General features: G+C 37.5%; 3 protein-coding genes across 8 annotated transcripts in view; 1 reads left to right on the forward strand and 2 right to left on the reverse strand.

Moving 5' to 3' along the window:
- On the reverse strand, window positions 1-6,728 carry LOC135112865 (chitobiosyldiphosphodolichol beta-mannosyltransferase-like). 6 transcript variants are annotated; one of them, XM_064027780.1, is made up of 3 exons: window positions 5,636-5,779; window positions 2,197-2,415; window positions 1-1,991 (listed from the first exon to the last, which is right to left on the reverse strand). In XM_064027780.1, exons 2-3 carry the CDS (start codon window positions 2,352-2,354, stop codon window positions 647-649), a joined length of 1,503 nt encoding a protein of 500 aa, XP_063883850.1. In that variant the 5' UTR covers window positions 2,355-2,415; window positions 5,636-5,779; the 3' UTR covers window positions 1-646. The 6 variants fall into 6 exon arrangements, with proteins under 6 accessions (XP_063883850.1, XP_063883853.1, XP_063883852.1 ...); XM_064027783.1 differs by having other exon boundaries at window positions 2,268-2,415; window positions 5,636-5,778; XM_064027782.1 differs by lacking the exons at window positions 2,197-2,415; window positions 5,636-5,779 and adding an exon at window positions 6,594-6,728.
- LOC135112867 (MAP kinase-activated protein kinase 2-like) lies at window positions 6,688-19,872 on the forward strand. Its single transcript, XM_064027788.1, has 7 exons — window positions 6,688-6,882; window positions 9,043-9,182; window positions 9,959-10,131; window positions 10,753-10,851; window positions 11,050-11,125; window positions 11,321-11,531; window positions 12,076-19,872. Exons 1-7 carry the CDS (start codon window positions 6,688-6,690, stop codon window positions 12,274-12,276), a joined length of 1,095 nt encoding a protein of 364 aa, XP_063883858.1. The 3' UTR covers window positions 12,277-19,872.
- LOC135112866 (sulfotransferase 1 family member D1-like) overlaps window positions 15,063-20,441 on the reverse strand; it is a 10,466-nt gene continuing 5,087 nt past the window's right edge. Inside the window, exon 10 of the mRNA XM_064027786.1 lies at window positions 15,063-15,160. The gene's annotated coding sequence lies outside the window, so the exon portion shown is untranslated. The remainder of the gene's footprint in view (window positions 15,161-20,441) is intronic.

The following is a 20,441-nucleotide window of genomic DNA, read 5'->3' on the forward strand; positions in this document are numbered from 1 at the left end:
TACATAATGTATATATATTAATAAGAACATGCATTATATCAAATAATAACAATATCTACATAGCTACAAAAATAGCAAACAAGCAACACTTCATGCTTAACAAATATTCATAGGAAAATACTCTTCAGCAGTGTACTAAAGGCAATGAGGGGAAGCTGTTCATGCCATGTCTTTACACAACAGTGTTAGGAATATTATCTTTAATTTTGTCCACCGTGATGACTCCAAGTGATACGTGATTACATTTTTCATGTTCATGACTTTCGCAGCAGAAAGTATAGTATACTCTGGAATGTATACTCAGCATATTTTCCTTTCCTGTGTTATTCATCACAAATATACCAAAATAATGATGAAATAACTGATTAACATCAGCAAGATTTTGGTTAAACAGTATAAAAGTGTAAAAATATATGAACTAACCTGTTTTTCTCTATGTAAAATAATTAATAACACAAAATCTGCCTTTGAATTTCACATATTACATAGCTAAGAAAAATACAAAAGTGAAACAGGCTTGCTGACTGTGCATGTGATGTTTATGCTGGAACAACCAATACAGGAAGAGTTTTGATACTATTATAATCACTCAATCACAGTTTTCTCTTCATAATAATCTCAATTCCATGTGGTGCCACTCTTCTGCTTAGCCTTTCAGAGTCACTGCTTCCTTGTGGCTAAACAGTGGCAGGGCATTACAGGTCCAGCACGAGTGCCAACTCAACTCCCTAAACTTATCTATATTCTTATAGAAGTCATAGTAAGTCTCCTTTATGGCAGTCTCCTTGGGAAAGCCTCGGAACCAGTCTTGAAGAAGGTTGGCAAGCTCTTGTTTGGTTTTAAATATTAGCCCATTTTCATTGTGATGTACCAGCTCAGGGAGTGCAGGGTAGTTAATGGCTGCAACTGGCAGGCCACTTCCAAACATGTCCACCACTTTCATGGGTAGATCCAGACCTGAGGATGAGTAATGAAGACAGACTCCTAAATCAGCTGAGGCTAATAATTTAGGATAATCCTCAGCCGTCATCCAGGGTGTTATAACAGCCACGTGTGCCCACTGCTGTTCTGCAATCAGAGAGCTGTAGTAAGACTTCATGGGTCCCTTTCCAGTGACAGCAACAATGAGTGGAGGATAATGGCTGGGGAACTCCTGTCGCACACGTTCATAGTCTTGTAGGGCATAGAAGAGAATAGAAAAGTCTTCATCTTCTGTCCAGCTGGTGGAGGACACCACCAGTGCTGGCCGGTCCTCACACTCAGCAACTCTGCCGTCAGCATACCTCTCGGTGAAGACGGTCTTGTCTGGAGAGTCACTTGAGAAACATGGGTATGTGGATGACAGTTTCATGAGAAGGTCGTGTTTCTCTTCGTTAGTAATTGGATGAAACCTCTCAGCTGGCCGGTCGTACAACACTGTCACTTTTGTGATGCCCCAGTTTTCCGCAAGATCTATTTTCATTGCCTTAGTCACACAAAGTCCTCCACTAGCAAGCTTTCCAAATATTTTTTCAGTCATGCGATAAATGAACACTAAAGGGTGATTCTTCCTAAGTGTGAGAGCTAGAATAGAATATCCATAGTTATGCCAGTCCACAAAGAACTTCGTTCTGCTGACAAAGCAATAAAACCAACACACAGGCATTGCTGGAACTCCTGGTGGATTCTGCAGGAGGAGACTTTTACTCCTTGGCGCTGTCACCAACGTGAAGAACAGAATGATTGCTTGCCACATTACTTTCAAAACAAATGCTAAAAATCTTGGCAGGGTGAAACTTGGAAAGGGTCTCATATAAGTAAGAGTAATATGCTCATCATTTAATACTTCTATCTGTGGCTTTGAACCAGCAAAACCTATGAGGTTCACTTCATATCCCTCCTTGGACAGAGAGAGTGCGTGGTAATTCATCCGTGGAGAATGACCAAGATCTCCCAGAACCACCACTGTGACTTTGTCCCGTTGCTCTTCAGTGTCAGTCATTCTGCCAATTCTGTGGAGAAAAGGTGCTCTTAGCTGGAGACTAAAATATTGTCTTATAGTAAGATTTGCAAATCACATCAATCAATCACTTGGCTCACTTGTGACAGTCTGCCCTTGACAGTGTGGCATACAAAATGTGTTCACTGAACACCTTCATTGGACATGTAACACTCAAGCTCATCACTCATTCTTTAACTCTGCAGTGATGCACTCACAAGCCACCTCCTCCCATGCCACTCTTCACAGCAGTCCAGCTCATTGCCATACACTGTGCAGTGTTACTCACACAGTTCACTCCCAAACCATATTCTTCCCATGACCATCGTATCATTCCATCAATATGGCCTTCCAGTACTTCTCCTCTGACAGCCATTGTAAGGACATCTTTGCTATCCAGTCTTGACTAATCTTGACCTGCAAGCCATACCTCACATCTGTATGCCAATGCTGAGATAAGTTCACTGTCACTGATACTCTTATGAGAACAAATTCATGAAAGAGGCAGAGATGACATAATAGGGAAAATGTAAACATATCCATAGCACAGAGAACAAAGCAAACTTCAATGCTTTGGAAATTAAAGGTGTATAAATCTTTTAGAAAGGGTAATGCAGGAAATAGAAAAAGTTGTAGAAAGATTTCTCAGGGAGAGAGAGAGAGCTTCAATGATAAAAAGCCTGGTTTTGGACCATGCAGAGGGATCACAAACAGATTATTATTCAGTGTGTTTTGAATGCAAGTGCAAAAAAGAAAATACACATTATCTCTTGAGGAAAACCCTTAATTGGGTATGAAACATTACTCCTGCTGGCTCACAAGGCTTATGTCCTAAACCTTATCTCTGCTAGGTGAATATGGTCCCAACATTTACAGGGCTACATTGTTTCCCTGGCCAGAGGTGTGATCCAAGGAAAGAACTTCTCATGGCAAATTCATCCTGCTTACAAATCACTTTCTTGGTGTATGTGTAAAGTGTCCAAGGGAGACATTATACACATTTAGCAACAGAAGTCAAGTGTCTCCATCTAGCTTGGGCTTTTGAAACTGGGACCTCTTATTTGTGAGCTGAGGGCACTAACTGGTACACCACTGGGCCACTATTGTTCATAAAGCTCAAAATATGAACAGTACTTAGAGCAGACATGCCGTTGGTGGTGGTGTGAGTTCCTGTGCTTATGCGTGGCATCATGAATGGTATGAGCCCACACCACACTTGATCATGTCTTCCCATACAATATAAGATTAATAATGGTATATGCATCACCACTGCAGTTATTTCATTATCCAACTGGGGACTCACTTCCAGAGAGCTACATAACAGAAAGATCACTCACACCTCAGCTACATCAGTATATTCCCACACACTTAGCAAACTGGTGTCTTAGGTTGATAAGAGACAGTGTCATATTTACCATTAGGCAGCCTTCACAGTACAAAAAGTGACCCCATCTTTTATCACTATTATCTAACAAGATTATGCTTATCAAGAGATTATAAGTTACTTGTTACTGGGACGCCATACTCTATACTGTCTATACTTGAGATTTTATTAAGTTTGCAATGTAAGTGTGTGTGTGTGTGTGTGTGTGTGTGTGTGTGTGTGTGTGTGTGTGTGTGTGTGTGTGTGTGTGTGTGTGTGTGTGTGTGTGTGTGTGTGTGTGTGTGCATATCTCTCTCTCTCTCTCTCTCTCTCTCTCTCTCTCTCTCTCTCTCTCTCTCGAGAGAGAGAGAGAGAGAGAGAGAGAGAGAGAGAGAGAGAGAGAGAGAGAGAGAGAGAGAGAGAGAGAGAGAGAGAGAGAGAGAGAGAGAGAGAGAGAGAGAGAGAGAGAGAGAGAGAGAGAGAGAGAGAGAGATGCTGTTAGGGAGGTTGGCTGACAGAATAGTATCACCTTGGGGTTCTGTGTACTATCTAGTCAGTGCTGATGAGTCACATTGATGAGATTAGAAGCACAACAAAACAGGTCAAGAGGACAACACACTTCCCATCACTCACACACACACACACACACATCTATTGGTAGCAGGAGTAGTGTGCTAGTAATCAGTAATGCATGTTTGCTTTATTGCTTCATTTCTCTATGTTTCATGTATGTTGCCTTTGAAACATATATACTTCAATGAGGTTTAAAGAGGTAGTTTTTGAAAGCTCTATTTTCCTCATAAGAAGATGAGGTAAATTTGCAGTTTCACCCAATATCCCCAATATCTACCCACACCCCCCCAACCCCTCCAGCAAGCTTGGGGGCCTGTGGGGAACCTGGGGTTTTGTGGGGAGGGCACATATGAGTGATATAGAGACCTTGAAAATGTAGGGAAATTTCCTAAATGTAGCAAACCAAAAACCTATTATAACTAGGGGGCTGTGCCCCCCTTGAACCCCTACCATTAGTATATTCAAGCACAACCAGAAAGTTAAGGTAACCTAACCTAACCTAACCTTACCTATCCTAACCTATCCTAACCTTACCTAGCCTTATCTATCCTAATCTAACCTAACCTAACCTATCCTAACCTAACCTTACCTGTCCTAACCTATCCTAACCTAGAGCATCTGCGCAGCATTGATAACAAACACACGAACACACTCACTATCCTTTCAATGACTGTGGAAACAGGATCCCAGCTAAAAACTTAGGTAAATCTTTGAAATTCCATCCTGACATTATTATTCATTTGCGACAAGGTAATATGGGGTTAGAAATGCTCCTAGCAGTGTGATCTAGACCGTGAGACACTTCATACTTATGTGTGGTTTATTGGGAGAAACTGTGATTATACCGAAGATGACCTTCTAGTCCAAGATTTCAGAGTAGTAGCCACCTTACTTACACCTTACTTACTGTGTAGCCCTCCATATAGTTTTTACAGAATATTCTACCATAGATATTTTATTAGATTTAGTTGTACAAATCTTTCTGTTGTTATGTGGCCAAGACTTACACAGAACAGTTAATAAGGCTTTGGGAGCTGATAAAGGCTGACCCCCTGGTAGGAGGTCATAATGTTTGGTTAGATTTAGTCTTGTATATTACTGTCCTGCAACACAGCCAAGACTAAGGCACAGCTGTTACAACCTGCATGCACACTTTGGGCACAAAGTTCTGTGTTGTTCAGCTTAACCTGTTTTCTGAAAGACCCTCAAGTTAAAAAAATTGTAGGAGAAATGGAAGATTAAAAAATAGATGCTGTTCTACAGATTTATCTTTTAAATTAATAATTAATATTAGAGACACATACAATAGACACACGTCCCTCTCTTATGCCTCTTCTCCCCTCTTGGAAACTGTAACATTTAGGGGGTGGCGAGAACCAGGCATGACTGTACATCACAGGGTGGTGGCTACTGATTATACACATGAAATTACTCAATACTGCTGACCTTGCAGTATGTGACACTGACAAGCTTGTTTACTGAACATGCCACCCTGACTTACCACAGGTTTAAGAAGAATTAAGGTACACTGGTTAGTACTCCATTTAATACAAACACGCCTTGATTAAATAATATTGTGCGTCATGTCTCTGAATTACTTAACCACGAAATGTAAAGAATTTAGTCTTCCTATGTGACACTTGTCTTATATGTAACACGTCTAATAAGTATTCTGCTACTTAGTTATCAGCACATTTCAAACACCTGGCATGCACCCTTACCTTACTGAGCACTGTATGTTTCTGTTCTAATACTAGCGGTATCTGCCGTGTTTGGGAATGAGTAAAGGTGAAGTGAACCAAGTGCAGTAGTGGTTGGGTAAGCCTTTCCAACGGTGCACTTTTTTTTTATTTAACTCATACTTTTTTTTTTTTTGTCTATCACAGTCGCCTTTTTAGTCTGTCTGTGTTCAGTTAGATTTTTATGATGTTTTTGTGCTTTCAACTTCGCTCTATGTTCGTTTTTTTCGGTGCACACTATACCTGCTACACCTGTTACTGCCTCCAAGCTTGTAGCTGTTTTAGGATGAGATGGTTATTCTAATGGTTATTTAATTAGATGGTGTGAATCTAATATTTATTGTGACTCAGTAAGGCATTTTTGGATAATGAATATTTCCTTATACGATACCTCCTCCCTAATACTCAGGAAAAAAAAAAAACTCCATTAAACTTACCGTGTACTTATGTGAATGATATTGATAATGTTGATGGCCGAAATTACAACTTTTGAAATACTAAGACTTCATATTGTTTAATTATTAAATAGTAATCTAGATATTAAACGGAAAAAAAAAATCATATGAAGGTCATTCGAGGTTTTTGTTACCAACGGCACTCGGTAAGACAAAGACCAAACGCATTCTGAATATTAGGCGTATTTTACAGACAGGATACAACACTGAGACACCCTATAGATAGCTGGTGAACCAAACCATCCTGGAAAACAAGAGGTGGGTGGAGGTTCCGGTTCTCCGCGCGGGTTTGTTGTGGTTTACCTGTTTATTTACCTGCCTCACCCTACTTATCCGCAGCCCTCACCACCTCCTGCCGCACTGGGAACCTTTCATCCACCTCCACACTTAAACTAGAGCGCGGCAGCTTGTACAGAATCATCACTGGGAGAGTAGTCTGGCCCGACACTCCCACCTGGGCACATTTTTTTTTTTTTTTTTTTTACCTGAGTTGATCCTCCCACCGGCCACCTCGTCCACCTCCACCCAGGACATGTTTGGCGCCTGAAGCAGCCCTCCACCGTCCCCTTGAGCGCCAGGATGGAGGAGCCGATGATGGTGGATCAGGTGGATGAGGGAGGCAGCAAGGCGAGGGGCGGAGTGTGTGTGCTGCAGACCAAGACTCACCCCATTGTGGAGGACTACACCATCTCCAGCAATGTGCTCGGCCTTGGGATCAACGGCAAGGTGGTGGAGTGCTTCAACAAGAAGGACGGCAGGAAGTACGCCCTCAAGGTAATAGTGGTGTTGGTACTGTCTTGCGCTCTCTATAGTAAGTTGAGCAGGATTCTTTTTTTCTTTATGCAGAGTTGTTTCATTCGTCACCAATGCTAGTTATGTGAGTTTTATATCGTATTTTATTCAGTATCCAGAAATTATATCTTTACGTTAATGTTGATGCTTTGCTGTCTGTGTATGTTGAGGTAGAGTTGAGTGTATTTAGAGATTAGTCACCTATGCTATTTTGGGAGGATTAGGTACACGTAGGTTAGGATATATTTTGTTAGCAAGGAGTTGTGTTTAAGAAATGATAGTACTACTTTGCTCTCTGTGTACAAGGGTGAGGTAGAGTTGAGTGTATGTTGTGGTGTTTGAATAGTCACCTATGCAATCACTGGAGTGGTTTGTTAGGTTGTATTATTGCTGTATTAGTCAATATTGGGTTATGTTTTGGTATCAAGGAATTATGCCCTCAAAGTAATGCTGGTGCTGGTACCTTGCTTTCTGTGTACAAAGTTGTGGTGGAGTTGAGTATGTGCTGAGATATTTAAAAATGAGCCACCAATACTATTCTTGGAATGGTCAAGTTAGGTTTGGCAGTTGGGAATTATGCTGTCAAGGTTAGCCGGTGCTTTATCCTTATTAGATTATTTAGGGATTTAAAGATGAGCTACTTATGCTCTTTTTGGAGTGGTTTAGATTTGGGAACCAAAGTTAACCCAATCTAAACCAAATGCATCCCTGAAATATCTAGAGTGGCAGGTCTTCATGTGATCGTATTCACTACAGCAGTCAAGGGCAACAAAATTTTAAGTAAAAAAGAAAGGCCTACTGAAGTGCCAGTCCCCAAACAAGTCAAAAGGGATTGTCAAAATTTAAAGGATAAGTGTCTTGAAACCTCCCTTTTGAAAGAGTTCAAGTCTTATGAAGGTGGAAATACAGAAGCAGGCAGTGAGTTCCAAAGTTTACCAGAGAAAGGGATGAATGATTGAGAATATTGGTTAACTCTTGTGTTAGAGAGGTGGACAGAATAAGGATAAGAGAAAGAAGAAAGTCTTGTGCAGCAAGGCAGCGGGAGGAGGGGAGGACAGTTAGCAAGATCAGAAGAGCAGTTAGTGTGAAAATAGCAGTAGAAGATAGCAAGAGATGCAACATTGTGGCTATGAGAGAGAGGCTGAAGACAGTCAGTTAGAGAAGAAAGGTTACTCTTATCTTCTATTTTAATGGTGTTCTCACTGCTGACAAAGGGCAAACATGGCAATATAGGGGTTAGTGGAGGACACAGGTCAGCTGTGTATAATAGATTTTAAATAGCTGTATTACACTTAATACAAATATTTACATACATTTCACTTAATGTAATAAATAAATGAAGAAAGAACTTTTTAAAGATTTTAATGGCCAGTAGTTCATGATAGTGTATAGATGTTATCCTGTCTTCTGTCAAATGTCTGCTTTGACAAATTATCACGGAAGGATGAGGACGCATGTGGAATAGACAATAGTAAACCACATTAGAAGAATCCCTCCAAGTCAAAGTGTAATGCAACTCCACCTGTCTTCATTTTTTTACTGAAGGTCTGGCAGTGGAGGGAGGAGAGTAATGGTGATGGTGATAGTGGTGTATACACACTCACTTCTTCATTCTTGCTAACCTAATTGAAAGCTGTTTATGGTTGCCAAACAAGATATCACCTATTTAATGAAATGTCAATGAAGCAAGAAGGTAAGACAGAAGAGAGAAAGTGCACGGTGTCAGGGGGTCATTATTAAATAATGGTTGCTGTTTCAGTCTCAGAACTTCCTACAAATGGATGTTGAGGCCACAAAGAGGTCATGGCAGATATGACACCATAATATCATGTCTATGCACAAGTCATTCACTTGTACCAACCACACTACATCTACCCATACTCTTGTTGTACCACACTACATCTACCCATACTCTTGTTGTACCACACTACATTTACCCATACTCTCGTTGTACCACACTACATCTATCCATACTCTTGTTGCACCACACTACATCTACCCATACTCTTGTTGAACCACACTACATCTACCCATACTCTCATTGTACCACACTACATCTATCCATACTCTTGTTAACTAGTGGACTTTTCAACACTTTCCTTCACTCTTAACGCATTACTGAATGCTGTGTGCCATTTCCAGGTGTTGAAAGACAGCCACAAATCAAGAAGAGAGGTTGATCTCCACTGCCGTGGCTCCACCTGCCCTCATGTGGTGGCAATAGTTGATGTCTATGAAAATGTCTACAACAGTCAGAAATGTTTGTTAGTAGTAATGGAATGGTGAGTCACTTCAATTAAATGCAAGCTAAAGAAATTTTGATGCTTTATCAACATGTGGTGGCTTATGATGTACAGTTAATAGAAGTGAAGGTTGACAGCTTTGCCAACAGACTACCCATGCTCTGATTAGATAGGAAGTGCTACTTACCACACTGATAGGCCACTTCCCTTCTTGACCACTTTTACTGTCCACTTAGGGTGCACAACCTGAATTTAATTACTTAATGCTATATTATATTAACTTGTTTCACCAATGATTACATTTTATTGATCAGTTGCTGAGTGTTGCATATATTTAGGCAGGCAGTTTTCTTTTATAGTTACTTGCATTCCCTCTTCTCATGGCCTTGCTTTTGCCAAGACAGGATTTATTCAGTGTGGGTCTGTCTTATCAAAAATGTTTACCCTTAAACAGAGATTACAATATTTCTCATTATGATTGCATCATTGTATGAAGTTTGATTTATTTAATTATTTATTTATATTTTTACCTACCAGTTGTATTTTTGGCATGGCTACCACTAGATTTTGTGCCCCTCAAAAAGCCCCAAGGATTTCTGTCAATGCAAAACTAATATGTTCCATGTTGCACCACCTCTTGTGTGTTGTGCTGCTCTCTTCTATCCCTGCATGAGAGGATGGCTTCAAGTTTGCCTCCATCTTCTTATGAGAGGCATCAATATTTCAATTTATTTTAAAAACTGATTTACTCAGATTTACTGATAAATAATCTTTTCCATTGGAATACTGATATTGTTGTGTTGGTGAACGTGTAGCATGGAAGGTGGGGAGCTCTTCCAGCGAATCCAGGACCGTGCTGACGGTGCTTTCACTGAGCGAGAGGCAGCATGCATCATGAGGGAGATCTGTGTGGCAGTGCAGCACCTCCACTTACTCAACATAGCTCATAGAGATCTCAAGCCAGAAAACTTGCTCTACACCACTATGAGTAAGTTTTTTTATATTTTCATTTATTTATTTATATATTTATTTATTTATTTATTTATTTATATAATTATTATTATTTTTTTTAACATTATTTTCTCTACAATAGTTTATTAGTGCTTGGTCTTTCTTCTTTCTTTCTTTCTTTCTTTCTTTCTTTCTTTCTTTTTTTTCAGGGCACTTTTTTTTTTTTTTTTTTTTTTTTTTTTTTTTTTTTTTTTTTTTTTGTAAATACCATTTGCATTATATTCCTGTATTACAGAAGCCTGCTTACAAATAATGATTCATTGATAATTTTGCTAATTAATAGGTATTATCTAGCATTTAATACATTAATGATAGGCAGTCTTCTTTAGTGCAGTTTTAAGGAAGAGAAATCAACTCTTGTCACGTCAAATTTTCTGTAGGCTTGTGGTGAGGTGCTGGGCAGCAGACTCTTAAGACATTCATCCACAGTCAGAGGGAAAAAGATATATAATTATTATGATATTGGCAAAGTATTTATTGTTGCATTTCTCTGATACCATTACAGTGTTTATGGCTGTTAGTACATTTGAAAACTTGCTCTCTAACTAGCTTGTATAGTTGTGTTTGTTTGTTTAAATCATGAAGTCCCAATTTGCAGATGATGATGCCACATTAAAGCTGACGGACTTTGGATTTGCCAAGGAAACATTTTCTAAGGAGTCACTGCAGACTCCTTGTTACACACCCTACTATGTTGGTGAGTGGCATGTGGATCAAAACAATGTGTGAAGGAAAAGAGACTGTGCAGTTCATGCTCAAGTAATCGCTGTACTTAAGTTGCCATAAATTATAGTGTTATTTGATTTTAATCATATGATGTTTCAAGTATGTGTTCATGAAATTGTACACCAAGTTCTTCTTTTAGTCACAGTATTTCAAAGAGTGTCTCCCACAGCTCCTGAGGTGTTGGGGCCAGAAAAGTATGACAAGAGCTGTGATATTTGGTCTCTAGGTGTCATTATGTACATCTTGTGAGTATTCATATAACCAAAAATGTATTGATGTAAGAGATAATGGTTTTTCTGTCAATTCTTGGAAGATATAACCAGAAAATTGTGCACATTGTATGTTAAGGAATATAGTATATTTCTGGATGACAATTATTAAATTGTAACCATTTGTAACTCTGTCTACCAATAATAGCCACTTTTCTGTTTTGTTTTCAGGCTTTGTGGATTCCCTCCATTCTACAGTAATCATGGACATGCAATATCTCCCGGCATGAAGAAGCGAATTCGTACAGGACAGTACACATTTCCCAACCCAGAGTGGGCCAGCGTTAGCCAGGATGCCAAAGATCTCATCAAGGGCATGCTGCGCACTGACCCTGAGGAGCGCTTCACTATCTTTGACATCATGAAGAACAAATGGATTGTTGTAAGTATCTGTGTTTATGTTTCTCTTTTTGTAGCCTTATTGTTTAAAATGAAAGCTGGAAACATTAACCACATATTGAGGATGGAATGGCTGGAGACTGAACCAACACCAAGACACTCAAGGTAAAAGAATCCCTTACCAATCAGGTGATGACAATTGCTGTGCCTGTGAGGGTCTTTGTTGACCATCATCAGCCTGTATCATCAGGTTATCAATGTTACCTGCAGAAGACATTGATGATTGCAGATAATTTAGGACCCTGCAGAATTTGGTCAAATTTGTCTACATGCCAAGCTGAGATCTCTCTCAGTAATTTGTTTAATGGAAATTTGGCATTAGACTGATTATTAGTTATTGTGTAACCATTCCATAAGCACAAGTTAGGTTTTAATTAGCCTTTTCTTAAACTGGATTTTCACTTGTCAGATTCACAATTTTTTTGTGTGCATTCTTACTGAAATGGTCCTCTGCTATTGGTTTCCTCAAATTTCAGGGAAACATTAATGATGATTATGGTAGTTACTTTTCTCTTCTTCTTTCCTAGCAATACACAGAGGTGCCCCAGACTCCTCTGTACACTTCCAAGGTGCTGCGAGAGGAAGGAGACTTGTGGCAGGAAGTTCAGGATGAGATGACCCGTTCCCTGGCCACCATGCGAGTTGACTATGACACATTGCAGATAAAAACACTAGACCATGCCAATAACTCTCTCCTCAGTAAACGACGTAAGAAGATGGACAAATAGGTAATGTTGAATGTGACCAGGTCTTGCAGCCTTTAGGGCACAGAAACATCTTTGCTGGACAAGAGTTCTGCTTGCACAGTGGCCATTATATTATCAGCAAGATGTCATTTAGCCATAACTTTTGTTAAATGAAGAAAGAAATATTATCTGCAGTACAGCACCAGTACACCTCTTAAAGTTTCAGGGGATTGGCACGAAAAGCATGGTCACATTTTATTGAAGCTTCCAATGGTTCTTCTTGTCACTCATTGTAGTTGTTGAAATTCACATTTGTCACTCTCAGGTATCATGAGGATCAGCATTGAATGGGAAGAGGCCAATATAAGGAAACTAGTATTCTGATAATGGTAATGTCTTGACTGTGGACAATATGCAATGAATAATACTGTTAAATTTTATAACCATTAATGCTCCATTAAGGTATAGTTTTACTGAAAGGATTAAGAATGGTAACATTCATTTTCCATTTGTTCATGTGCATTTGGGCACTGATGGTACCCAATAATGTTGGGAGTGTGATGTGTGATGCCAAGGTAGGGAACAGTGTATTGTTAATACTGCCACTTCAGAGTGAAAATATAGGTGTTTGCTTATTCATATAAGAAATATGTGAGTAATTAGTGTCAGCTCTGGAGACTTGACAGAATATGGAACTGCAAAGATTTTTAACTAAACATAAGAGATAATCTTATTAGTAACTTGTTATTTTATTTGTTATTTTAAACATCCTTTTTATTTTTATCAATGTGACATATCTATGATGTTCTTTATAATATCAGTTATTTACTTTATAACACATCACAATAAGAGTCATGCATGATCCCACAGTGGATCAGGGAAATGGGTTTGTGTGTGTGTGTGTGTGTGTGTGTGTGTGTGTGTGTGTGTGTTTGTGTTTGTATTTGTGTGTTCATGTAGGGATGCTCATGTCCATATGTATAGAGGTTGTATGTATGAAAAACTGTAAACATTTTAGATGAAGTGAGATCCAGTAACTTGAATTTCTGGCAACAATTTTTTTCTATTGAAGAAAATTTTGATAAATGTGAAAGCTACAAAATGTAAGGTTTGAGTTTGGGAAAAAACCTTAGATGAGAATGATAATTATAATTTTTATCTCTTTTCTTCTAGATATAGAAAGTGAACTAAGTAAATTGAAAGCACAGAAATAACTGCAGAGTTGTAACTTAGGTGCTTAGCTTGTAGAAAGTGAGATTGACCTGAAGTTCTGTTGAATAAGCCGGGAGGAAGTACTAACAAGAAATGTCTCAATGTACAGTACTGTAGGCCACAGTTATTTTGTATATTGTGGGGAAGGGGAACATTTGTGTTTGCTTCATGGTTGAGTGATGGTGTGGCATTGCCTGTTTTCCATCTTGGCCAAGGCTATGACATTGTTTGGAACACCCATATTTGGTAATTTTGATTTTTTTTCTCACACCATTAACATAGTTTTATAATTAGGATAATGTTGAAAAGTGTTTGAAGCTGTCATAAAATTTATTTTTACACTGCTACGTAATTTGCCAAAACATCATTTCAAGACGTGTGTGTGTGTGTGTGTGTGTGTGTAATTCATGTGATAGGTTCGTTCTTGAAAAAAAAAAATTAAATCCAATTATGTATTAGCCCTCTCATGCACCACTGTGTGTATGTAAATTGAAACAATACATAAGGAATTAATGTTCTGACTGTATTTATAGAAGACTATTTTATTTTAAGTTCCTCTCCTTTTTATTCCCATTATTCATAATCTGCATTTTCAAAACTTTGTATAACATACCATTTTGTTTAAGTTTGTGAATTTTTAGTGGAAAGCCAAAATTTATACATCATGTTCAATGGTGATGGAGCTGCAGTGTTCATTTACATCTTTGAGACAGATGGACTTGAGTGAGTGGCAAGCAACACCAAGCTTAGCTCAATTGTGGAGCATTGCAGTAATGGGAAGAACTTGCCATTGCCTACATACTGATTGAGTCATGTCTGGGAGCTCACAGATGTTGCCTGTCTGTGTAGTGTTTCCACTTGACATAAGTCTTTGGTTCTCATGGCACCTCTGAGGTCTGCTATGGCAGTGGAGAAATCCTCACCATCCTGCTAAAAATGGCCCTGGGTGTGGATGGCCATGAGAGGAGATGACAGTTAGAGTGAAAACTGCTGGCTTTGCTCTTGAGACATTGTGGACACTGTCTCAGCCCAATCAGCCACTCAGTACCTACTGTTGCTTATATTGCCACATCATAAGCCCTTTAATCTGGGCTTGCTTTAGTCACAACCATCCCATTGTCTTTGTCAGCTATCCCCTTGTGAGACAGCTGCTTCTCCATAGAATCCTGTCATAGCCACTCTGGTTTTTAGGCTAAGGAAAGGTTGATTTCTTACATAGCAAATGTGTCACTATCAATATTAGATAATCATTTTTATTTAGGAAACAGCCAGTTTGAATGGGTGCTCTTAGCTGGTATTATAAGGAAGATAATCTTTTGTGGCAGTGAACATGGGGCATTCATACTGGTGTGTGAGAGGGTTAAAGTTTTATATGCTGGTGCTCTCACTGCCTCTTGGTGGCAGCAAATGATGTGTTAAGATTCTCTTTAACTCAGGTTTTGAATGGAGGCTTGCTAGGTATCCTGCCACAATAATGCACAATAATTATGGTGATAATATGCTAACTATATAAGGATAATATGAATGTAATATTACTTTGGGATGGGGTTCTGATTAATTTATACTAAGAAATTCATCATTTCACTAATTCTATGGCTTGAAAAATGAAAGATGAGAAGTGTTATATTTTTATTGTAAATATACATTGTCTCCACTGAACAGCTGTTTACATAAGTGTAATTCTGATGTCAGCTCACAGGATGACCTGCAGGACCTGAAATAGAGAATATTAATCATGAATCCCCCCACCAACAGATTGCATTCTGTGTAGTGCACTTTGTTAGGCAAACACAGACTCACCAGCACTTTGATGACTATACTCAATTCATAAGGTTGAAAGTTTTTTATTTTACATTATTTGTTGAACTTCTCATTGTGTATCAACCTTATGTACTTAACTGTGTGTGTGTGCGTGCATGTGTACATGCATGCAGAGGACAGAGCTATGTATGTACGTAGTATTCATTCCTCCATTATTCTTTCAGTATATTCCTACAGCTGTCATATATCATACATGAACACCACTTATTCTGGCTGACTTGTTTTCATGTTTTCTCTTGGTGTCTTGTGCAAATTCTACTAATTGTAATACAAGACAGCTAAAGTCACATTGTCTAAGTATCCATATTTTATTGTTAATAAACACTTTCTTCTCAAGCAGTAGATAGACATGTGAAGTGGTAGGGCAGCAGCTCACCATTGTAGCTGATGTTCTATACTTTATTTAATGTGTTGTGCTTTCAAATTTACCACCACATTTAAAAATCCCACTGAACTTCCCTCTGTATAATTTCTGAAGTTTTATTACTATTATAAAATATATCCAATAACTCAATAATGTAAACAGGATTTAGGACTCCATTCCAGAATTCCAGAACTTTCAAAGCAAAGACTGGCATCTGAAAGTGCATAATGGAAATTCTCGGCCTTTTTGTTGTTTTGGGTCAGCATTAATGCTAACAGTAAGTGTACACCTTTCACCATTTCTGATGCCAGAGTGTTGACATCCTTCAGCATTACTCAAAAGTATCTGCTCACTTTAAATTATATTCACTATATGTTCATACCCACAAAAAAAAAAAAAAAACTATACAATGCAAGTATGAATACCTGATGGTGTTAGCATTATCAAACCATCATGTCCCTTGCTACATATTTGAAACACATTTTTTATTTTCCCAAAACAAACATTCTTTGATTGTTTTATATACAAAATTGCCTGTATTTGCTCCTAAATAATGTGCTTACTTTACATTCTTGACTAAATACCAAAACAACAGAAAAGTTACATTTCAAAATTACTCAACGTGAATCATGACACCATGTGCCATTCTGTTCTTCCATTTAACAGTTTGACTCTCTCTCTCTCTCTCTCTCTCTCTCTCTCTCTCTCTCTCTCTCTCTCTCTCTCTCTCTCTCTCTCTCTCTCTCTCTCTGTTACTTACATATGTAGATATTAGATAGTTTTTATCTTGTTACAAAATTGGGTCTTCACCAGTGCCGGAATGTTTGATAATGAATTTTGATGTGTAAGACTATGAGATCTGTCCCTCACAGCTTAAGCTTCTGCAAGATGTGATCATAAAGTTCCTTGAGTATTTCTGGTGCAAACAAACTGATAATGATCATGCCTGTGGGACATGAGAAATCAGTAATTACAAATTAAGAGGGTAATCTGTAATTATTTTCCGAGTCAGTGTGCCATGTGTCATTGTGCTGTTATCATTGGGATCTGTGTTGCACTTGTTTTTGTGACCATGTTCACACTCACTTGTAATTTCATTGCAATCCTCAAACCTGAACAGAGATCCTTGGAAAGATATAGCAAAAGTTTGGTGATGAAGCAGTGGATGAGTAAAGTGATATGAATAGCACTTATGTATCAGTATCAGCAGAATATTACTGAAGGATTTTAAGTTAGGCTAGTCCTCCATGAACACAAACCTTGAAATTTAGAAAAGAAAAAAAATATTAGGGAAAGGAAACTACATCAGGATCATTAGATTATAGGAGACTCATCAGCAAAGTTTGCCCACACAAACCAAGAAAGCTCAAGAAAAGTTTTTGTTCCTTGAAATACTGAAGTTGGTTATCAAGGCCAAACTGTTTAGGTTTAAGCTCACAAGCCAAACCTTTCAAGTCACCACTGATCATAAAATGACATATGTTACAAAGATTATGGCTGTAGAGCACATCACATGTGTAGCCTTTATATCATTTTGTTTATTTGTGATGACAAGCTGATAGAGCAAATCAAGTGTGTGGTGGTGAGGCACTGCAGCACCAGTACTCATAGCACTGCTGCTCCTTGTGGAAAGTAAGCTTGATATTGTAATGATAAGTTATTATCAAAACCCAAAGCAAGCATTGACACCTTCACTCATTGAAGCATTTTGATTTTTTAGGAAGTAAAAGCATTTATAAAAGTATAACTTGGTGACATCAGCTGAATATGGTAAACTCAACTGTATATATATATATATATATATATATATATATATATATATATATATATATATATATATATATATATATATATATCTCCACTTGTGATCTGCCTCATTTCTGGAGCCCATTCTTAGCTCTAAAAGCAATAACATTAATAATGAAAATGATAATGATGGTCTTAATCATAATGACAATAACAATAGTAGTAGTAGTTACTAGTAATAGTAATAATAAATATAAATATAATTATAATTATAATAATAATAATAATAATAATAATAATAATAATAATAATCATAATAATAATGATAATAGCAACTCTACAGTGAGTAGTTCAGAATAAAAACTTGAGAAAACAGGCCAGTGATGCCAAAGAAATGGCATTTCAAGAAGCATTATTGGAGTCCTTGATCCTGACAGTTTAGAATTAAATGACTAGTGTCACACACACACACACACACACACACACACACACACACATATATATATATATATATATATATATATATATATATATATATATATATATATATATATATATATATATATATATAAAGACAATAGTCATATAATATCATGCCCAAGGCACAGCTAATCCTTTATATGAACTGTTATATTGATAATGATGGCAGGTGGCCTGTACAGCATTGTGGAATAAGAAAGGGACTCGCATTATTTTGTAGATATTCATACTGATGTGATGGTCAAGTTGTTGTTTTTTTCCTTTAGAATGTGAATACATCAACTGTGTAATCCGTATAAAACATTTTCATCCTTATTACAATTTTTAAATCAGGTTTTCAATAATGAATTTGCTTGGATCAGTTGTGGTAGAATTCAAGAGTTTTGACAAACAAATATTTGACCAGCAACATAACATTCCTCTCCATGAAACATGTTTAGTGTTCTCTCCCACTGTATACTCTTTAAGATGGTGGCCACAACTCGTGAGACAAGTGAAAATACTCATCCTGGTGTTATGGTAATGTCTATTACTCTTTTAAGTTTTCAAGTATTTCTGTCACCAAAGGGGTAATTCCTATCAAGATTTAGGTAAATGAACAAGTCTATGTAACTAAACATGAGTGAATGACTAAAAACATCTCAAACTTATCAATGCCTTGCTGTCTTCTAAAATAAAATTGCCAGGTAGTTTGTCTTACTTCACAAAGCCGATGAAAACTAGTAGCTGTGAATCTTAATTTTTGTTTACCACACCCATGGCCTTTCCTCACTGCCTATTGATGTACAAACAAAACAGTACCTATGAATGGGTGTATCAACTGCTTGTATTTTTTCTCTAGTGTTTCTTACTTTTGGTCTCACCACCTTATCTTAGAGGCATGTATGGTATCTCTATGTATTTCTTTTATGTATTTATTTTTTATTTTATTTTATTTTATTTTATTTTATTTTATTTTATTCTATTTTATTTTATTTATTTATTTTTTTTTTTTAATTAGGGGTTGACTGATTTTTAATGGCTTGCATCTATGCTGCTGCTGCTGCTGCTGCTGTTGCTGCTGCTGCCTTGGGTCCTCTCAAAATGACCCTTCACTTGCCTGTGCACATTTAATTAATTCAACTTTCCCATCCTTCCTCCCTCCCTCTCCAGGTCTTTCTGTCACCTACAATTACCTTCATCTTCTCCATCTTCTTTGTGATCTTACTGTCTCCCACTCATTAGAATCACCTCAGAATTTGTCACACTTATGTCTAATTTATCTTGGACTGCAAATAGACAGATACTTTACCAGTTATGTATGTAGCAAGTGTGCGATTTGAGGGGAAGCAGATTTCTAAACAAGGAGAATGCATGCAAGTATTAATATATGTTTTTTTTTTGTAACATCATCATAACACCAGAAATTATTTAATATATAAAGAATGTCTACATTTAGTTGTAAAGCATTTATAAAAAATTATATTCAATATTATTTTTTTTTTTCCAATTACATTAGATGATAATTGGTCTCTTGTGATCTGCTTGCTCTCAGAGGCTACTGCTTGCAAAGGAAACAACTTTGACAAACAATTACAAAAAATAAAAACTTACAATGAGAATGTAGGGGAAACTTTTAAAATGAGGTAAATGGTCTTGTTCCTGTATATGAACAATGCATATTCATGTTGAAAATGTTGTTGCAGTAGGGCATTCCCAGCTATGCTTTGTTTTACCAGTGAGTATGATATTTACTGTTTTATCAACAAAGAGATGCTGAGTGTCTATCTGTCAAAGGAGGCTGTTTGTTTACCACATGTCAGCTCTGCACTTTGGTGTGTGAGATGTGGATAAGAGATTTCTGCTGCATGTCATAAACTTCATATTCCTTGTATTTTGAAAACTTAAGAAATAGATACAAGTCCACTCAAAAAATAATTCAAGATGTGTTATGTCCATTCCTTCTGAGATACCAATACATGATGCAATCCAAAAGTTTTAGAATCCATTATATAATAAAGTAATACCAACTTTCACTGGGTTGTAATCATTGCCATCCCCACCAAGTGGTTCCTGGGAGTTGATATGGCAGCTCCATTACTTTTCCCACAGCTAGAAGCACCTCATGAACCATAAGTAGGAGAGTTTGTACTGAACAGCAACACGACTGTGCCCAAATCACTTTGATGATGTCAGACTGTTACAAAATTACCTCAGTCATCACAAAGAACACTTAAGATATTTTACATGGGCTGGAGAAATAGACAAATTATGTAATGTTGCTTATGACCAGAAAATGTACACACTGTACACAAATTCTGATAATTCTATACTGCTCCTTCAGTGAAACAGTCTTTAGCTAGACTGTGCTACCCAGTACACTGCTGATAATGAACTAATTGACACTAATCTACCTGTTTGTAGTTACAGATAAAAAAAATAGAAAATATGCTCATGGTCATTTCCAGAGATAAATATCACAATGAAGAGATCTTGGAAGGGTAACATTGAAGAGATTTAGGGCGCATCACACACTGCTGATCAACATTTCCTAAAGTACCTTCAGTTGTAGAGAAAGTAATGTATCCATGTCTTGATTTTCAAA

This window comes from Scylla paramamosain, chromosome 24 (assembly GCF_035594125.1).
Source record: "Scylla paramamosain isolate STU-SP2022 chromosome 24, ASM3559412v1, whole genome shotgun sequence".
Lineage (NCBI taxonomy): Eukaryota > Metazoa > Arthropoda > Malacostraca > Decapoda > Portunidae > Scylla > Scylla paramamosain.